The 18,750-nt window shown below is 38.4% G+C and overlaps 1 protein-coding gene across 1 annotated transcript in view; it reads right to left on the reverse strand.

The window, feature by feature from the left end:
• Positions 1–3,655: 3,655 nt before the first annotated feature.
• PDE6H (phosphodiesterase 6H) overlaps positions 3,656–18,750 on the reverse strand; it is a 143,628-nt gene continuing 128,533 nt past the window's right edge. The window contains exons 7-9 of the mRNA XM_074325984.1: positions 7,619–7,822; positions 6,550–6,590; positions 3,656–4,157 (exon numbers count right to left, since the gene is read on the reverse strand). Of these exons, the coding sequence (XP_074182085.1) occupies positions 4,081–4,157; positions 6,550–6,590; positions 7,619–7,752 (252 nt within the window). The 5' untranslated portion in view covers positions 7,753–7,822 and the 3' untranslated portion in view covers positions 3,656–4,080. The remainder of the gene's footprint in view (positions 4,158–6,549; positions 6,591–7,618; positions 7,823–18,750) is intronic.

Consider the following 18,750-nt stretch of genomic DNA (forward strand, 5'->3'; position numbering starts at 1 on the left):
AATGGTGTGACTGGTACAGACAATCAGTTCATGATTCTTGCTTTTAAATTTAAGTGTTTGTCAGTCTGACTTTGCCTTCAAGACATAGGAAGAAAGTCAAACAATTCATCTAGAGTTGCAAAAGCACTATGCCAGTTTACACAGACATACACACACACAATTTTGTGACCTGGATAAGCCTTTCCCTCTAGCCTTTTATAAAACATGTGCTTTCCTGTTTCTCTCTTTAAAACAATTTTGTGTTCTCTTTTCTTAGTTCTCACAATCTTAGTATTTGTGTTGTTCAGTCTTGTGTGATAGTTTTTCTTCTTGCGCTAAATATTGGTCTTATTGATCATTCTTATCTATGTTTTCCCTTCACTTCTTAGTTATGGAGAAAATACTCTCTCTTCTTTCCTCAATTTATGGTGATTCTTGCTTTTCTCATTGTGCAAAAAAAAAAAAAAAAAGTAGAGGTCAACAGCACAGTGGTAATTGTTTAATAACAACTGTGTATATTTGCCTCGTATAGGACACTCCAGAGGAGCCTGTTCTCCTTCTGTACTATTTTCTGTTCTGACTGGAAGCTACTGAGCTCTAGAATGGGGGTTAGTAACTACGTCACCAGCACCATCAACCTCCACTTCTACCCAATCATGCAAACACATAAGAAAGGGGGAGCGGATAGGTAGTGGCCACTGCCTCCACCTGCTGACACAAAGCTCTCTCCCTCCCTGGTGCCGCCCACTCCCGATGAGGACAGTGACATACAGAGGAAAGGTGGCCATGTGAGGCAATGGCAAGAGGTCAGCCCTGGGAATAATACTAGTACCTCTTTGGCCCTATACTTCTTAGAATTGTTTCAGTCCAACACTTACATTTTAAACTCTCTCACATGCTTTGCAATTGAAGAAGCTTTTAATTGGGTTAGAGAGGAATGTCTATTTTATTAATCAACAAAACAGTACCGGTATGTCAGAATGCATGAATGTTAGTTAGTCCCTGTTCTCACACATGTTACGTGTTACTGGGGACAAGCAGAACTGGTTACATCAGCCACTGGGTGGTAACGAGTTAGGAATTAACTAATTCCTAATGTTTAAAACATAAGCTTGGACCCCATCAGTGTTTTCAAACTGACACAAATATGAGAATCACCTGTAGCCCTTATAAAAATACACATTCTAAGATCTCTCACTTCGAGACTTTGATTCAGAAATTTTAGAATGGGTCCCAAATTTTGTGTTTTTAGTAAGAGATCCTCAGTGTCTCTTATCATCAAGAAAGTGTCAGATCAGTTCAAAAAATCTACCAAATCCTTAAGTTCTCTGATAATTTCCTTCTGCAATTGTTCTCATTTGTCTATTGTGCTCTTCTTATTTAACATTGTCCTTCCACTATTCCAATCATTTGCATCAGAATCAACTTTGGAGGTTTTCAACATATCCATGTTATTTCCCAACTCTAACTAAAAATCGCTGGCTGATGAATAACATCTGTTCTTCGATAATACTCCTATGCTGGGTGTTTCCCATTTGCCCCTTCACATCCCCTCTCTGCCCTTCTCTACTTGATCTTTGCTATTGGAAGTGAACTTGACTGACCATGTCAATGGGCCCCTTTGCCTTCTAACTTCCAATTGGATTTATCCAATGGGAGGCATCGACAGGAGAGTAGAGAATGGGAGAAGAACAACATTGAAGGTATTTGTTATCCTGACCCCCATTCCTGCCTAATTACCCATAGTATCACTGTGGGTCGGCGGTGTCTCTCTACTGAAAGCTACAGCCATCTCGGGGGATCCTTTTATAGTAAGAGCAGACCTTCTGGGGTTCCTTCAGGCCTATGGTTGGTAATGTTGTAGCCCCAAAACTATTGCTAACCCCAAGTTACTGAAGAACCTTTATGGATACTCCTTAAAGGTACTTGGAAAGAGTTTCCCAAGCCTTTGTAAATAGTTCCTTTGTTAAACTGTCTCAATTACTCTTAATATGGTATTTCTGCTGCCAGGATTTTGATGGAGATAATGATTTACCTTTATCTCTTTCATATGTGCTATTCCTATAATAAGGATTTTCTTGTTTCTTGTTGGAAGTGAAAGAAATGGCAGGATTTAGGAGAACGAATACAATCCTAGAATTTGAATGGGCTTTACATTATATCTATAGTAGCTTATCACTAAATGCTAGAATCCTACATCAAATAGGTCTGCTTCATCCTGTTTGTTACAACTTTTTAAATATTGACTGGCAATTATCATTTTCTCCTCTGGGTTAAATATTATCTGTTCCTTCAACAGTTCCTCATGTAACATGGTTTCTAGATCCTTCTCCGTTCTGGTCACTGGATATGTTCCTTTGGGTGTATTCTGTTTTGTCAATGCGATTGCTTCATGTTTAGAGTAACTTTTGCAAAGTAAGGCAAATGTGGACCAGAGTCTCACCCAGCTGAAGAAACCAGACCTTCCCTACTGAAAGGTACACCAGGATGAACAAATGGAAACTGAAGACTCTGGTGGTCAAATGGAGCCACTGACTGGAAAACAGAGGCATGGGTGGAGACAGGAGCTCTTGCTGGAAGGGGAACACACGTTACTACCACACTCCTAACATGTTATGATTCCACTTTTGAATTTATACCTTCCTTTTCCTTTTGTATTTTTTTCCACTAAAGAGGGGGGAAACATGGAATTCTAATCAGGCCAAGGGCAAAATGAGAAATAGGAGTGCTTTAAATTCCCATGGTCTGGAATTCCTTACCCCCTCCCCATCCAGACATGTTCTCTGGGCATCTAGTTTTCTGGCCATAAGGAAACTAGGTCAGTTGTGCAAAATAGCACAGAGCTTGCCGCAGAAGAAATTTTCTTGAGTGCTGAGCCTCTAGTTCCCATGTTTGGACTCTGAGGAACTCCAAGTCACAGAATTTATTGCTACCATGAACCTTAGATTATTGAATTCAGGCAAAATGGAACTTTCAAAGAATGAAAACTTTGCCCAAAATTACAGAGCCATTTAATGGTGGAGCCAGGATTAAAATCCAAATGTCTTTCTTCTCCGTCATCCTGCCTCTCTTTTCAGTTAATTTACTCCATTCTTTTACCACAGATTACAAAACTGGAATGAAGAAATTAACACTGCTAGTACCCTATACATCCAAGTCAGACAGGCGGCATCTGACTTGCACAATTGCCTTGATAGTGTTGGGGAAAGATACTATGTGCACACGACATTTGACACAACCTCAGGGGTGAAGCAAACAACCATTATTTTTTTTTAGGGTTCCACTACCTAGCCTTTACATCTGAGTCTAAACTGTAGCGTATACTATAAATCTTTTCAATCAACTGAATCAGGCACTAAAAAGAAGGCCCACGTATCAGAGCCCTGAGTTTAAATCTCCAGGCTTCCACCAACTTAAAGCTGTATAGTTTCAAGCCACATAGGACTTCAGGGCTAGCCTAGTTCAATAACACTTAGAGCTAGAGAGTATGCGATTCACAAAGTTACAAAGAAGAATCAGGACTTGACTCTTAATCCTATGCTCTTTCGCATCCACTGTGCTGTGCTTACTTCCTGCATGACTGTGCCTTCTTCTTTTTTTTTTTTTCTTTTTTTTTTTTTTATAGCAGGGCATCAGATATTTGCATACACAATTTAACACAACTTCAGCCTAAGAGTCCAGGTAAATATCTCCTTTATTAAATGAGAAGGGGAGGGGAGTGACATAAATGTTATCTTAAAAACCTACTACTAATCATAAAGAATCCCTAGCAGAGAGAGATTTGAAGGACTTAACAAATAAACAAAATTTAGGGAAATACTGATGACTTCTCACCAGCTGATAGGAAAAGGTGGAAAAGTTTGAAATGCCCTAACAAAAATCAATTTTCAGCCACTATTCTGAGCTAAACTAAACTACATGACAGAGTCTGACACAAAGAGAATTCTTATGATAATAGTAACATATAGGAAATGACTATGTAAGCAAAAGAAACCTCTTCCGAACAAGACTGAACTTCAAGACTCTGGTAGATAAATCAATAGGGCAAATGTAAGCAAAGTTACAGTGGATACTCTTGAGAATGGCAGAGCCTCTCGTGCTTCAAATGATCCCAAACTGAGCGAGCTCATGCAATTCCAGGTGGCTGAATGCCTCCCAGGGGCAAATCACCGTGATATCTGCAAGAGAGGGCAGAAGAACTTAGAAGCCAACCTCACCCCCAGGAGAGCCTCTTCTGCTCAAAAAGACATACTTCAGGCAAAGACACCTCACTCCTCTTTCCGATTCATTGTACAGGTGACTGGGAAGTTATCTAGAATGGCCCTGAAATCCGGAAAAGATCGGAACAATTGCTTCATTAATCCTCTGCAGAGCCCTGATGCCCCCAGAACATGCCCCTCCAGGTATCTTTGTTGGTTTTACTTTGCATCCTCTTTGGGGAGGTGACCCAAGGCTTTTGACTGGGGCTACCCTGTGGGGGTACATCATGTGGTGCCTCCCCAAAGTACAAACACTAGGAGGGAACAGAAGTGGAATTTTAGTCAAGCCAGGGATTAAAATGAGAAATAGGAGTGCTTTAAATTCTCGTGATCTGAAAACCCACCGTCTCCTTAACCCCTACCAATCCCTACGGGTTCCTTGGGCTTCTCTGACTCACTCTTCACTTCCTGTACATTTTGAAATGCCTACATCCAATCGCATATTGAGAAGTGACCTCAGGGTATCCGCTAATCCAGTCCCTTGCATGAGGCAATAAGACATTTTTGTCCCCGAGTTACACAGAAGCTGGCTGATACCCAGAAAGGTCACACACCTAGCAAAAAATCACACAGTGGTAGAGATGAGACGAGAACCAGGTCAAAGACCCCAGACCTTCTCTCGACATAAACCTCTTTTCTATTATTCCAAATATGTTGGCAGAGTTGAGCATATCATCCAGAGCCCAAAGTGAATTTTCCAGTCTTAATAGAGCTGGTCAAAATATAGAGGCAGTTGATTTAGAAAAATAGCACATCAGCTTCGTAAAGTGGCTAGAAATTTTATTTGAGATCACAGAAGTGACATTTGACTGCAAGCAGCAAATACACTGAGAATTGCCTGTTAAGGACCCCAATTACTGTGAGTGCCACCATTTATCAAAAGTGTATTGGATGAGCCGATAACTTATGTCCACACAAAATCCTGCACTGGGGTGTTACAGCAGCTTTATTCATAATTGCCAAAACTTGGAAGCAACCAGGATGTCCTTCAATAAGATAAACAAACTATGATATAACTATACAGTGAAATACGTTATTCAGTGACAAAAATCAATGAGCTATCAAGTCATGTAAAGACATGGAGGAAACTTAAATGAATAAATATTGTTAAGTGAAAGAAGCCAGTCTAGAAAAGCTATGTACGGTATTATTCTAACTATATGACAATCTGGGAAAGGCCAAATTATAGAGACAATAAAAGATTAGAGGTTGTCAGCAGTTTGCAGGGAGCGGGAGTTGAACAGATGGAGCATAGGGGATTCTGGAGACGGTGAAACTATTCTGTATGAACCTACAAGGGTGGATCTATGACATTGCATTTGTCAAAATCCATAGAACTGGACAGCAACACAAAGAATGAACCCTAATGTAAGCTATGAACTTTAGTTAATAATAAGGTATCAATATTGATTCATCAGTTGTTACAAACATACTATACTATTGTAAGATATTAATAATAAGAGAAACTACGTACAGGGGGAGGAAGGTGGCAGAGGTGGTATATAGAAACTGTAATCGCTGCTTAATTTTTCTGTAAACCTAAAATTGCTCTAAAAAAATAAAGCCTGTTAGTTTTTTAAAAGGAATATGCAGCAATTTGCATTCATTACCTAACGAATAAAATTTCTAGGCAATTTAAAAATACTGTGTTGGATGCTTTCAATATGTAGGATCCTGTTCTGGGTGCCAGGGTGTGTGTAAAAAGAGGAACTTGGTAAGGGAGTGGTTAGCCTGGTAAAGTAGAAAGGTTTTCCAGGCCCCACCCTTGTTTCCAGTACCTCACTTGTGGCCTCAGATTGTCACTTAATTCCTCTATGTCTCAGATTTCTCTTCTGAAAAATAAAAAAAGTTTGTCTAGACTAACTTTGAGAATCCTTCTACCATGAAAGTCTACAATTCACCATTATATTCCCTCAAGAGTTGTTCAACAAAACAAGAAGATTCATTAAACTTTGGGCCTGCCCTGGGTTGTTTTAGAGTATTTGCATCTGAGCACACACATACTGTGTTTCCCCGAAAATAAGACCTAACCGGAAAATAAGCCCTAGCATGATTTTTCAGGATGACGTCTCCTGAACATAAGCCCTAATGCGTCTTTTGGAGAAAAAATTAATATAAGACCTGGTCTTATTTTCAGGGAAACATGGTACTTACTTAGGAGGTCAAATTAAAACCTCACATTTCTAGGTCTTTAAAGGATCTGCTGCCTTAGGTTTTCCTGGTAACTTTCAACGGCCCCTTAAGGCTTAAAGCAGATAAAAAGTAGAAATGTCAAGTGTAAAGTCCTCACTCAAGTCTTTGGGTGGCTTACCTGTTCCTAGCCCCTCCATGCCCGGAATGTCATCTCCAAACCTACGGGGGAAAATAAAAGAGAAATTAGCTGAGATCACAGCAAATGGGTCCTGGAATGACTCACGTGGAGAGTTTCCTGACTCAAGGGGGAAGAAGGAAAGGTTTAGGCTTTTGTATTTGAGAAACTCCTTTTGTTTGCATTGAATTAGGGCAAAGAAAATGCCACTCAGGCAGGTGTTAGACAGTGTGTCCCAGTGCAGAGATATTCTACCCCCTGTAAAAATTTAACCTAAGACAATCGAGAGTTAGAAAGAATTTTCAGTGGAGAAATTCAGTCAAGCACCATTTTTTTAAATAGAAATTAAAATGAGACAGCAATGTGAATGGCATTAAAATGATTAATTCATCCATTCATTTAGTTACCCAAAAACATTTATTATGCATCTACTAGGTGCCAGCCACTGTGTTAGACACAGGGAGTTAAGGAAAACACAAATTTTCTCGGAGGGAGCTCAGTTTTGGGAAACGGATGAAAATAAACACAATATAAAATATTACAAGTTATGATAGCTGAATGTACAAAATGCAAACATGGAAGTAATAATACTGTTTGTCTAAGAGAGTCACTAATGGCTTTGGGAAGAAATTAACATATAAGTGGGTGTTGAAAACAAGTAAGACTTTGCCAAAGGAAAAAAAGAGCAAAATAAAGAACTTAAGACATTAGATTTGAAGCCATAAAAATAAACTGAGTTCTGGAAGTGGCCATTGGTTCTGTATTCCAGATTACAGCATGGGGTGTATTAGTGAAAGAGAGTGGTCAAGAAAAGTCAGGAAGGGCAAGTCAAAGGTTACTATGAAAGGGTCCATTTGCCATGTTATGTTTGGCCATAGACCTGGGAGCTGACAGAAGAAGTATTCCAGGGCTAAAAATCATGATTCAGCAAAGATTGTGGTAGAGAGGAAAACAGAAAATGTGGTGGAAATTTTTGTAAGTCTATTTAATATTGTGAACATTAAATCTCAAAACCAAAGCAATCTCGTGGGAGGAAAAAAGCAATAGAGTTTTTTTTTCATTTTGATCTTACCCTTTCACACCTTTCTTGGGAGGCTTGCTCTTGAATTGGCGAGTCTGCCTCTGCTTGAATTTGGGGGGGCCTTTGTGTAGGGTGGTGGGACCCTGGTTTGAAGCTGGAGGAACCAAAGTAGTATTTTCACTCATTCTGATGGTCCTTGGATGACTGATGATTCTCCTTCAGGCTCTGTAGACAGCGAGAGAGAAAAAGAAAACCCTGCAAGGTATGAGGAACATTGCTTATTAGACCTTCATTGTTAACTGGGAAAGAAAAGCACCTTGATAAAGAGCCAAGTGTTTTGCATTGACATAATAGGGGAGAAGTTATCTTTTAAAGGGGTTTAAAGAAAATATGGCACACTCGGGATGTAAAGTGCAGCATAGGGAATATAATCAAATGGTATTGTAATCACTATGTACAATGTCAGAGGGATAGTAGACTCGTTGCGGTTATCACTTCGTGAGGGGTGTAAATGTCTAATCATTATCTTGTTTTGTACACCTGAAACTAATAATAAAAAAGAAAGAAAATGTGGTATAAATCAATGGAGGCACTCCATATAGTTGAATATAAACTGACAATAGATAGATTTCAAAAATCTAGGTATATATGTTGTTCCAAAAAATCTGCCACTAGCTTTCTATGTGAATGTATTAGAATGGCTTACTTCCGCTCTGTGGTTACCAGTTCCCCCATCTGTAAAGGGAGGAAAAGGGACTAAATGATATCTACCGTCTTTACAGCACTTTCATGTTACTTAAGCTTTCATGTTATTTCATCCAGTCGCAAAATAACCTGACTCTAAGTGTTTATTGACCCATTTTTTATGAACTTTGTTCTTTATAGTCTTTCTATTAACCCTCGTGTGATCCAGAGGCTTCTCTTCCAGTTCTGGGGGATGATAATGTAGTCATTTGGACACGGGAGCTCTGAATCAGGTCTACCAATACCTGTGAAAGTATTCAATACATCCCAACATACACACACACACACACGAATAGGGAAGTCAATACAGAGTGATTAACTAGTCAGTTTGTGATTTCACTCCATATCCAGACATGCGGTTCTTCAGCCACACATTTTTCAGAAATCTTTCATAGTTTCTTCCATCCAAATCATGTACCTACCCAGTATGGTTTTCTCAGACTTTTACTTTAGCTACAGACATGTACATTGTTATTCTTTAAGTACAAACAGAAGAACATGATTAACAAAGGTAAGTTTAAAAAATAAATATGTTAAGCTAAAGGATTTTTTTTTTCCTCTCTCCTTTTCTATCACAAAAGTTGATAATATTTACCCTGGGAAAGAAGATTGTGAAAAGATTCAAAGAACTTCCAAGTAGACTTATCTCTCACCTTGAGCCGACTCCTTCCATAAGCTTTGTTTTCGTAGAATTCCTTATTTCACCCATTATAGATTTATGCTGGTATTCTTAGCTTCAATTATCCCTGACAATTTCTGGCCTGTGCTAACCATCTTCCTTTCTGCCACATTGCACATCCCCCAAATCTTATATTGTATAATTTCATCAACTTGTTCTTATTGCTTTCAAAATCATGTTGAATTATTATCCTTGCCTCCAAGATTTTTCCTTATTTTCCTTTTCCCAATTACTATTTCCATCCTCTCCTCAGTCCTCAACTTATTTAATAGAAAACTGACTGATCTGGGAGCTGGTCCCAGGGATGGTGACGCCTGGCCAGACCCCTGAATCACCTGCTCATGGTATGGATTTTGTCCTAATTCCCCGCCCACCACACGGGACTATGCTCCATGAGGCTGCTTTATCAGTGTTTGTTGATTTCTGTAGCCACAGAACTTACAACAGTGCCTGGCACGTAGTACATATGCCAGGTATATTTGTCAAATGAGTGAATACACAAATTAAGAAATTGAACTAATACTTTGAATGTAAGATTGTGACCTTGTCCATCAAACCATACAGAAGGCATCAGCTGATCTTCACCTTACAAAGCCCTCAGTGATTTCAGGAAATGAGCTGCCAGCTCCTCTGCTCACTGAACCCAGTACCTGTGTTGGGGGCCCTCTCCTGCTCTGGTAAACAGGCAGTGTTCGTGCCTCTCCCAAGTGTGGTTCAGACCATGTGAATCACTGGTGGGCAGCCAAAAGCAGCATTATTCTCAGAGTGTGCCACCAGTAAGTAACACATCCCAGTTCTGCCAAACCCACAGAGAATAACTAGAGAATGTCTCTTACATCAAGTTTTTGGGATTTCCCAATTCTTTCAAAGTAGAAAGAATTCTTTCATCTAGAGAGCCCACTAGGACTAGGATTGTCAAATTTAGCAATTAAAAAATACAGGACACCCAGCTCAATTGAATTTCAGATAAACAACAGATTTTTTAGTATCAGTATATTCCAAATATTTAATGGTACCCACTTATACTAAAAAAAATGATAATAATTTGTGAGGGCCTAAGGTAACCCTAATTAATCAGATTACCCTTTGGGGGGTAATACAGTACAACAAGAGTATGCTTTAGAATCAAGTAGACATAGTTTCAAACTCCTGCTCCACAAAACTGGCTAAGTGACTTTGGAGGTAGCATTGCAAGGCATAGTTTTACAGGGAAGTGGGGTTAGTGCCTCCGTAGACCTGAGGCAGCAGAGATCAACTGTAGAAAGCTACGGACAATGATCCGCCATAAATTCTAGCAAAGGAAAAGCAGTGTCAGAAGGTTCTTGGGTCAGCCTTTCTGATGCTGTCATTATCACCCTGCACTTCCTGTTCCCTCTTTCTCAGCAAAGATATGGGCAGATAATGTTAATGTTGATGGACTAAGAGAGAGAGTGGGGAAGAAATAGATGCAAGAATACTGTTTCCTCCACTGATGGGGTTGGGTCCATAAATGTCACCCAGGGTCCTACTGAGGCAGAGAGAATCGAATAATTTGGAGAACTAAGGAAAACCCAAACCAAAGCCATGAAGAAACAAACACAAAAGTCCAGCAAATACCTTGCTTCAGATTGGAACAAACACTTCAGCCTCAGAGGCAGCGTGCTAAGCTACTGCACTGCAGTGCGGTCGTTCCCACACGGGCTCTGGCTCTCCTTGGCCTTCTCCTCACACTCTCATGACAGCTTCCTGGTGCCTGAGCCAAGTTTTCAAGCACAACCTGCGAGTAAAGACCTGTTTGCTCTGTGGTTATTTAGTGCCCTAGATCACTCCTTTCCCAGAAAACTGTTTTCTATGTAGCCACAAAAAAAGGGATGGTCTGCTTTGGTTCCTTCTAAACGAATGTAGTAATGAAGGTTTGTAGTGAGCTTGCAATAACAAAGATTCACTTATTAGATGGTCACATGGCATCATAAGGAAGTCTGGGTGTATTCCCCTCATGTTTCCTTCTGTTTGCGTTCCCAGCCCCTGTCCAGGCCCACAGGTTTGGTGTGTTCTCTTTTCCCATTTCTTTGTTTTGGAGCCAACCAACCCCAGCCCACCCCCAAAGCCCTTTGATTATATTCTGCTTAAACTCACCAGAAGTTGAGAAATACTCACAGAGCTGAATGGTGCTCCTACAAGCTGTCCAGTTGCCTTCTTCACAGTAGATGGATAAAGGATCTTTGCATCCTGACTTATCTCTCTGCAATACCCTCATGCTGCCTAATCTTACTGTCATCGGCTTAGCAACCCAGGTGCAAAGAAGTGGAAAGAATATGGGGTGAGATTAGGATAGGCTTAGGAGTCTCTGATCATTGCCTACTCTTACAAAACTGACTTAGGCTATCTCCTGTCAGTAAATAGATATTGAATTCACAAATACATACGAAGTGTTACTATCCAAGAGTAGATTTGCAGTTTGTGACGCAAGATCTTTTGTCCTGCTCCACCTTCAATTGTTACCTCCATGCCTTCCTTTTCCTGATACAAACTCATGTATACAACCTCTCTCTCTCTCTCTCTCTCTCTCTCTCTCTCTCTCTCTCACACACACACACACACACACACACACTCACTATGACGTAATTTTTATGGGACTCTAGATAACTGAAAAGAAGAGAGTGAACCACAGTGCCCCCTGCTGCAGTGGGTGTGTGATCATGTGAGCAGTGACACTGAAAAGTATACATTCTCTCTCCCTAACTGGCATTGCATCTATTTCCTCAGAAAGATAGGTCTACAAATCAGGAATGACATAAAATTCAGTGATACTTGACAGTGAAAGAGCCTAAGTGATAGCTGGGAACTTTTCACTGATGACATATATTTGAGAATTAATTGCTGGATTACACCCATAGCCAAAGGCTTCAGGGTATAAGGCTCAAGCTATAACCCAATTCAGTGGGACACTTGGCTTCTGTCTTCCAATTGCATTGAGCCACTAGTATTTAAATAGTTTTAATACAGTTTTAAATAGACCTAGTCCACATAACAGTATCATTAAACTCTTCTGACAAATTTGTCATGGAGAAATTAAGTGATTTATTCAAGACTGCATATCAAGTTAGTATTAGAGCTAGAAGCCAGTCTCAAGCTTAGAAAAGCCTTGCATATTCAGCTGTCTTTCTCCTATACTCCAACAAAGCAGGCATGGACCATGCATTGCTGGCCACTCTCATCCCTTGCCAGGGAGTTTCAGAGCGCCATCTGTAAATGGTTACTTGTTAGAGAATTGTACTCCATAAGATTGTAGAGAAAGAAGGTCAATTTATCCCTCGTAAGCAGGGAAAGATTCTTATCCTGAAGCCCCAAGCAGATTACATGGACACACAGCTTAAGGGGATTTTTGTTTATTTGTTTGTTTTGTTTTGTTTGTAAGCTTTCCTGTGGTCTTTACCAAAACTCGGTGATTTTGAAGGCAGTAAACACCTTTCAGAGCCAGCAGAGTGTTTCGTCTCTGGGTGGGTCTTTCCATGTCCTCCACTGGGTCTCTATTACCAATCACATCTTCCTTTACTCCTACACACGAAGCATATAGATATTTCCATGATTATCTGACACACCCTCACACATTTTTCATTTCTTTGAGAATGAAGGTGAAGGACCGCAATTCATAAAAGGCACTGGAAAGAGCAATAATGTTGCTACTCACAGTACAACTGCATGAGCAGCACCTGGGGACGTGTTAGAAATGCAGGATATCAGACACTTCTCCAGGCTTACTGCGTTAGAATATGCATTTTAACAAGGTACCAAGGGGATTTGTTTGCACATCAGTGTTTGAGAAGTGCTATTTTTAGACCCTTGTGTAGGCTTGCTTTTACCAGTCTCTGCTATGTGAGAGCATTGTCACCTCTTTGAGTCTGTTTCCACATATATAAAAGGAATGATTTCGCATGCCAGGGTCCTCAATTTTTTGGCATTCAACACTCTTGAGAGAGATAAACCACCTTTATCAACAACAGGATTTATAACCCAGTGATTCTCAATGTTGGCGGGGAGGGTGCTTTGCCACAACTCTTGCCCCTCCTAGGGAGATCCAGGAGAGTGGGGAGTGAGGAGTTACAGGTACATGGAAAAAAACAAGTATTTATTTTGAAAAATTCTCCTAAAGTGAATAATAAAGGCAGTTCTTGAGACAGAAAGGAAATGACAAAAAGAAGGAATTTTTGAACATCTAGAGAGAAAGTACAATGAAAAGAGCAAAAGTATGGGATACCAGGGGATTATGGAAGACAGGGAATTCAGGAACCCTCAGCAAGGCTTTGTGGAGAATGATACAGTGCTCAAGCCCCTGTGAAGTTCTAAAGATCTGATCATCTTGTATCTTCAGAGAATATATCCACTGTTCCCTGTTGAAAGTGGCTGCTCATTATGACTCTACTTGGGGAATTTGAGTGGGCTGGCCAATCAGCAGTCAATACACACTGCCTCTGTTGGACAGAGCTCTTCTACCAGGTCATTTCATTGGTCATTAGCTAGCCTCGTGATGGCTGACTTTTGGTCAGTTGCCTATCTCTGATCTCATCCACCAGGCAATAGGGTCACATTGCTCTACACAAGGTGATCAATCACCAAGGAATTTCTCTAGTAGAACTTTGGATGTGTTGGCACTCTAAGATTTCACAGACATGAGAAATAAAGCCAGCAGGAAACTTGCTGGGCCAAAAACAAAAAAGAATAAATTGATAAATATAGTGACATAGATGAATATTAAACATATTTAATTAAGTTAAAGAATACAGAGTCAAAAGTTTATACTGTCTGATTTCATTTATGGCATTTTGAAAAAGGCAAAACTATAGGGTTGGAGAACAAATCAGTGGTTGCCAGGGGTTGAGGGAAGGAGTTGACTATAAAGGGAAAATGCAACGGATTTTTGAAAGATGAAGGAACTATTTGGTATCTTGATTGTAGTGATGGGTATACAATTCTATGCATTCATCAAAACTCATAAAACTGAACACCACAGAGAGTGTTTTACTCATGCAAATTGTAAAACTAAATATCACAAAATGCTTTTTAAAAAAGTCTATGTTCCATAGCTCTATAATTCTTGATTCCATCTAAGAGATGGAAAAGTATTATTAATTATACACAGGAAAAGAGTTAAAGGGCAGTAATTAGAAAGTAAGTAAAATTTTAGCTGTCCTATAAGCTGCTTACACAAGTGCTAATCTCTAATCTTTCTTTAGTGTTTCTTAAAATACCAGTGAGTAGGAAGATACACATCAAAGCCACATTTGAAATTTCCTAGCCTGAGTTTCCAATTCTGACTAATGCACAGTGGACTCCAGAGAGAAACACACTATTGTGAAAGAAGAATGTATAAGGCTGACCCCGCTTTCCCTTAGTATCCTACCATGGATTCTCCAGAACACCATGTTAACCTTGAAAAATAACTTACTAATTAAAAATATAAGATTCTCTTTCAGAATAGAGAAAGGAGAGAACATTCCCAACTCATTTCATGAGGCCAGTTTTTACTGTCATGAATTTTTTGACACCAAATACTGTAAAAAGGAAAAAATGCCAACCTATATTGCTCATGAATTTAGATGTAAAAATCCTTAGCATTAGCAAATTAAATAGAGCAATGTATAAAAATAATAATACACCATGATCAAGTGGGATTTATTCCATATATGCAAGACATGTTCAATATACAAAATTAAGTCAACATAACGTACTATATCAACAGACTAAAGAAGAAAATTTTTATGATATTAATTGATGCAGAACAAGCATTTGACGAAAATCCAGTACCCATTCATGATAAAAACTCTCAGCAAACTAGAAATAGAGGAGAACGCATAAAGAGCATCAACAAAAAACCTACAGTTAACATCATAATTGTGAAAAACTGAATGTTTTCTCTCCAAAATCAGGCACAAGTCAAGGATATCTTCTCTCATCATTCTTAGTCTACATGGTTCTGGAAGTCTTACCCAATACAATCAGGCATTAAAAAAAGAAAATAGAAAGCATATATGTGGAACTGAAATGAAAAAATAAATAAAGCTGTTTCTATTTACAGATGACATGATTCTCTACAGAGAAAGTACTAAGGAATCTACATTTAAAAACCTTCCTATAACTAATAAGTGAGTTCAGCAAGGTTGAAGGATACTAAACCAATACACAAAAAACCAATTGCATTTATACATAACAGTGAACAAGTGGAAACTGATTTTTAAAGGTAGGGAAAGGAAAAACTGGATAGCCACGTGAAAAGAATGAAATTGGACCACTATCTGACACCAAACATAAAAATAAACTCAAAATGGAGTTAAAGACTTGAATGTAAGACCGTAAGAAACTGTACAACTCCTAGAAAAGAAAACATAGGTGGTAAGCTCCTTGACATTAGTCTTAGTGATGATTTTTTGGATTTGACTCCAAAAACAAAGGCAACAGAAGCAAAAATAAATAAGTGGAATGACATCAAATTAAGAAAAGGAAACCATCAACAAAATGAAAAGGCAGCCTATGGAATGGGAGAAAATATTTGCAATTCATACATCTGACGATGGGTCAATATCTAAAATATATAACGAAATCATACAACTCAATAGTAAAAAAACATACAATCCCATAAAAATGGGAGGAATATCTGAATAAACATTTTTCCATCGAAGATATACAGATGGTCAATAGGTACATGAACAGATAGATGCTCCACATCACTAATCATCAGGGAAATTATAAATCACAACCACAATGAGATATCACTTCACACCTATTAAAATGGCCATTATCAAAAATAAAAGAAATAAGTGTTGGTAAGGATGTGGAGAAAAGGGAACCCTTGTGAGCTGTTGGTGGAGCAGCCACAATAGAAAACAGTATGGAGGTTTCTCAAAAAATTAAAAATGGAACTACCACACGATCCAGCAATTCCACTTCTGGGTATTTATCCAAAGAAAATGAAAACGCTAACGTAAAAAGATGCATTCACCCACATTATTGCAACATAATTTACAATAACAAAGATATGGAAACAACATAAGTGTCCGTGTCTGGATAAACGGATAAGGAAAATGTGAGTGAGTATATATACACACACATACATACATACAATGGAATGTTACTCTTCCATAAAAAAGAAGGAAATCTTGCCAGTTGTGACAATATACATGGATCTTGAGGGCATTATGCTAAGTGAAATAAGTCAGATAGAGGAAGCCAAATACCATATGATCTCACTTATATGTGAAATATTAAAAAAAAAAAAAAAGAAAGAAAAAAGAAAAAAGCTCATAGTTACAGAGAACGAATTGGTGAATTAGAGGTTGCCAGAGGTGGAGGGAGGGGATTGGGCAAAATGGGTGAATAGGGTCAAAAGGTACAAACTTACAGTTATAAAATAAATAAGTCATGGGGATATAATGTTTAGCATGGTGACTATAGTTAATAGTACTGTACAGTATTGCATATTTGAAAGTTGCTCAGAGAGAAGATCTTAAAAGTTCTTATCACAAGAAAAAAATGTTGTAACTATGTATGGTAACAGACGTTAACTAGACTTATTGTGGTGATCATTTCTCATATACACATAGTGAATCATTATTTGTGGACCTGAAATTAACATAATGTTGTATGTCAATTATACCTCAATTTTTAAAAAAGAAAGAAAAAAATGATTGAAATAGGCAAATGGCCTCCAGATATAACATGTTTGAAGGGGAAACAATTGTTATCAGGTGTAAATAAATTCTAGTATATATGTTTACATTTTAAAATAATAATATTAATAATAGAAGTAGTGCATTTATAATCGCTCTAAATAAAATAAAATACACAGGTGTAAATCTAACAAAACATGTATAGGATTTGTATGATTAAAAAACTACCAAATGACGACTGAAGAAATCAAAACCTAAACGGTTGGAGAAACATACCATGTTTATGGATTGCAAGATTCAAAATACTGAAGGTGTCAACTCTCTTTAAATTGATTTATGTTTATTGCAATTCCTATATAATTCCAGCAAAAGTTTTCTGAAGACATAAGTAAGTTAATTCTAAAATTTATGTGGAACCAGAAGACCTTAGAATAGCCAAAACAATTTTGAAAAAAGAAGAAAGTAAGAGGGGAGAAATCACTCTTCCTAATGTTAAAACTTACTATATAGCTACAGTAGTCAAGGTAGTGGAGTATTAACCACAGGACAGACACACAGATCAAGGAAACAGAATAGAGAGCCTAGATACAGACCTACACAAAAATACCCAATTAATTTTTGACAAAGGTATAAAAGAAAATCAGTAGACAAGTGATGGTCTGTTCAACAAATGGCATTAGAGAATGAGTATCTGGAGACAAATGGTGCTGAGCGCGGACATTTTGTCCATGGGCATCTATAAACAACAGCAACAACAAAACAAATCTTAATCTAAACCTCACACCTTATGCACCTAAAACTCCACACCTAAACCTCACACCTTATACAAAAACTAGCTCATAATGTATCATAGTCTTAAATGTAGATTGTAAAACTATAAACTTTTAGAAAAAAAATAGGAGAAAATCTTCGGGGCCTTGGAATAAGCAAAAAGGTCTTAGACTTTCCAGTGAAAGTATAATTTGTAACAGGAAAAAACTGATATATTTGACTTCATTAAAATTAAAAACTTATCTGAAAAACTCTGATAAGAGAATGAAAAGACAAATTACATACTGGAAGAAAATATTTGCAAATCACATACCCAGCAAGGGGTTTGTATTTAGACATGAGTCTTTATGCTAAGGCTAAGAAATCTTGCATAATGTAGCTTAATATATACAAAAAGTAAAGTCAATGTCAGCGACTCCTGCAGACAGATAACCGTATGCATGTTCATTCTTCCCCAAGGCAACAGTCTCACTACAGGAAAGGAATGGGGGTGGGGGATGGCATAATGTAGACATTTCTGTCTAATTTATACAGATAAACTTCTACTGAAGAATTTTACTCAAATTCTGGCATGATTCAGTCAAGGCATGCCAAAGAATATGAGGTATGAAAGACAGCAATTTTCTCATACATTTTATATTTGGGTGGAGAAGTAAGTCTAGTAACAATCAGTTAATAATACAAGGCAATGTTTACTAAAGTACAAAATTACATTGTATGAACAACGCACAATCCAAAAGTTCATAAAAAAAAAAAAATCCTGGATCAGTAATGGAAGGCTTTAAAGAAGGAGGGGGTAAGATTTGAGATGTATGCAGGATGCTTGTGAGTACTTAGATGAAAAAGACTCTTTTCTAGTCATTCTAATATTTGCTGTGCAGTAATAACAATCAAAACGTGATGAGGAAGTGATGATGACTGATGATTTTCTTAGCCTGAACCATTTATCGAGCACTTACTCTGAGAGCAGAAACTTGCTGGATGCTTTCTCATACATTATGTCCAACCCTTCCAACAACACTAAAGGTGGTACCATCCCTCTTCTACAGATGAGAAAACTGAGGGTCAGAGAAATGAAAGCATTAGCCCAAGGACACACTGACAGGAAGAGACAGAGCCAGGATGTCTGCCTGAACTACAGCTCTTCCCTCCACCCCAGGCTACTGTTTGTGCCTCAAGGACACATTTCAGAATGGACATCTTTCAGGGCAGAAAGTCTTTCTCTCAAAGTTTATGATCTGTACTTATAGCCTCCTAGAAATATATCTGCAAAGAAAGGGGAAGTCTCAACAGTCTGCAGTCACGTGTCACTTTTGCAGGCTCCCGGCAAAGGAACCTTCGGCCCA

The sequence above is a fragment of the Rhinolophus sinicus genome, linkage group LG02, assembly GCF_036562045.2.
Source record: "Rhinolophus sinicus isolate RSC01 linkage group LG02, ASM3656204v1, whole genome shotgun sequence".
NCBI lineage: Eukaryota > Metazoa > Chordata > Mammalia > Chiroptera > Rhinolophidae > Rhinolophus > Rhinolophus sinicus.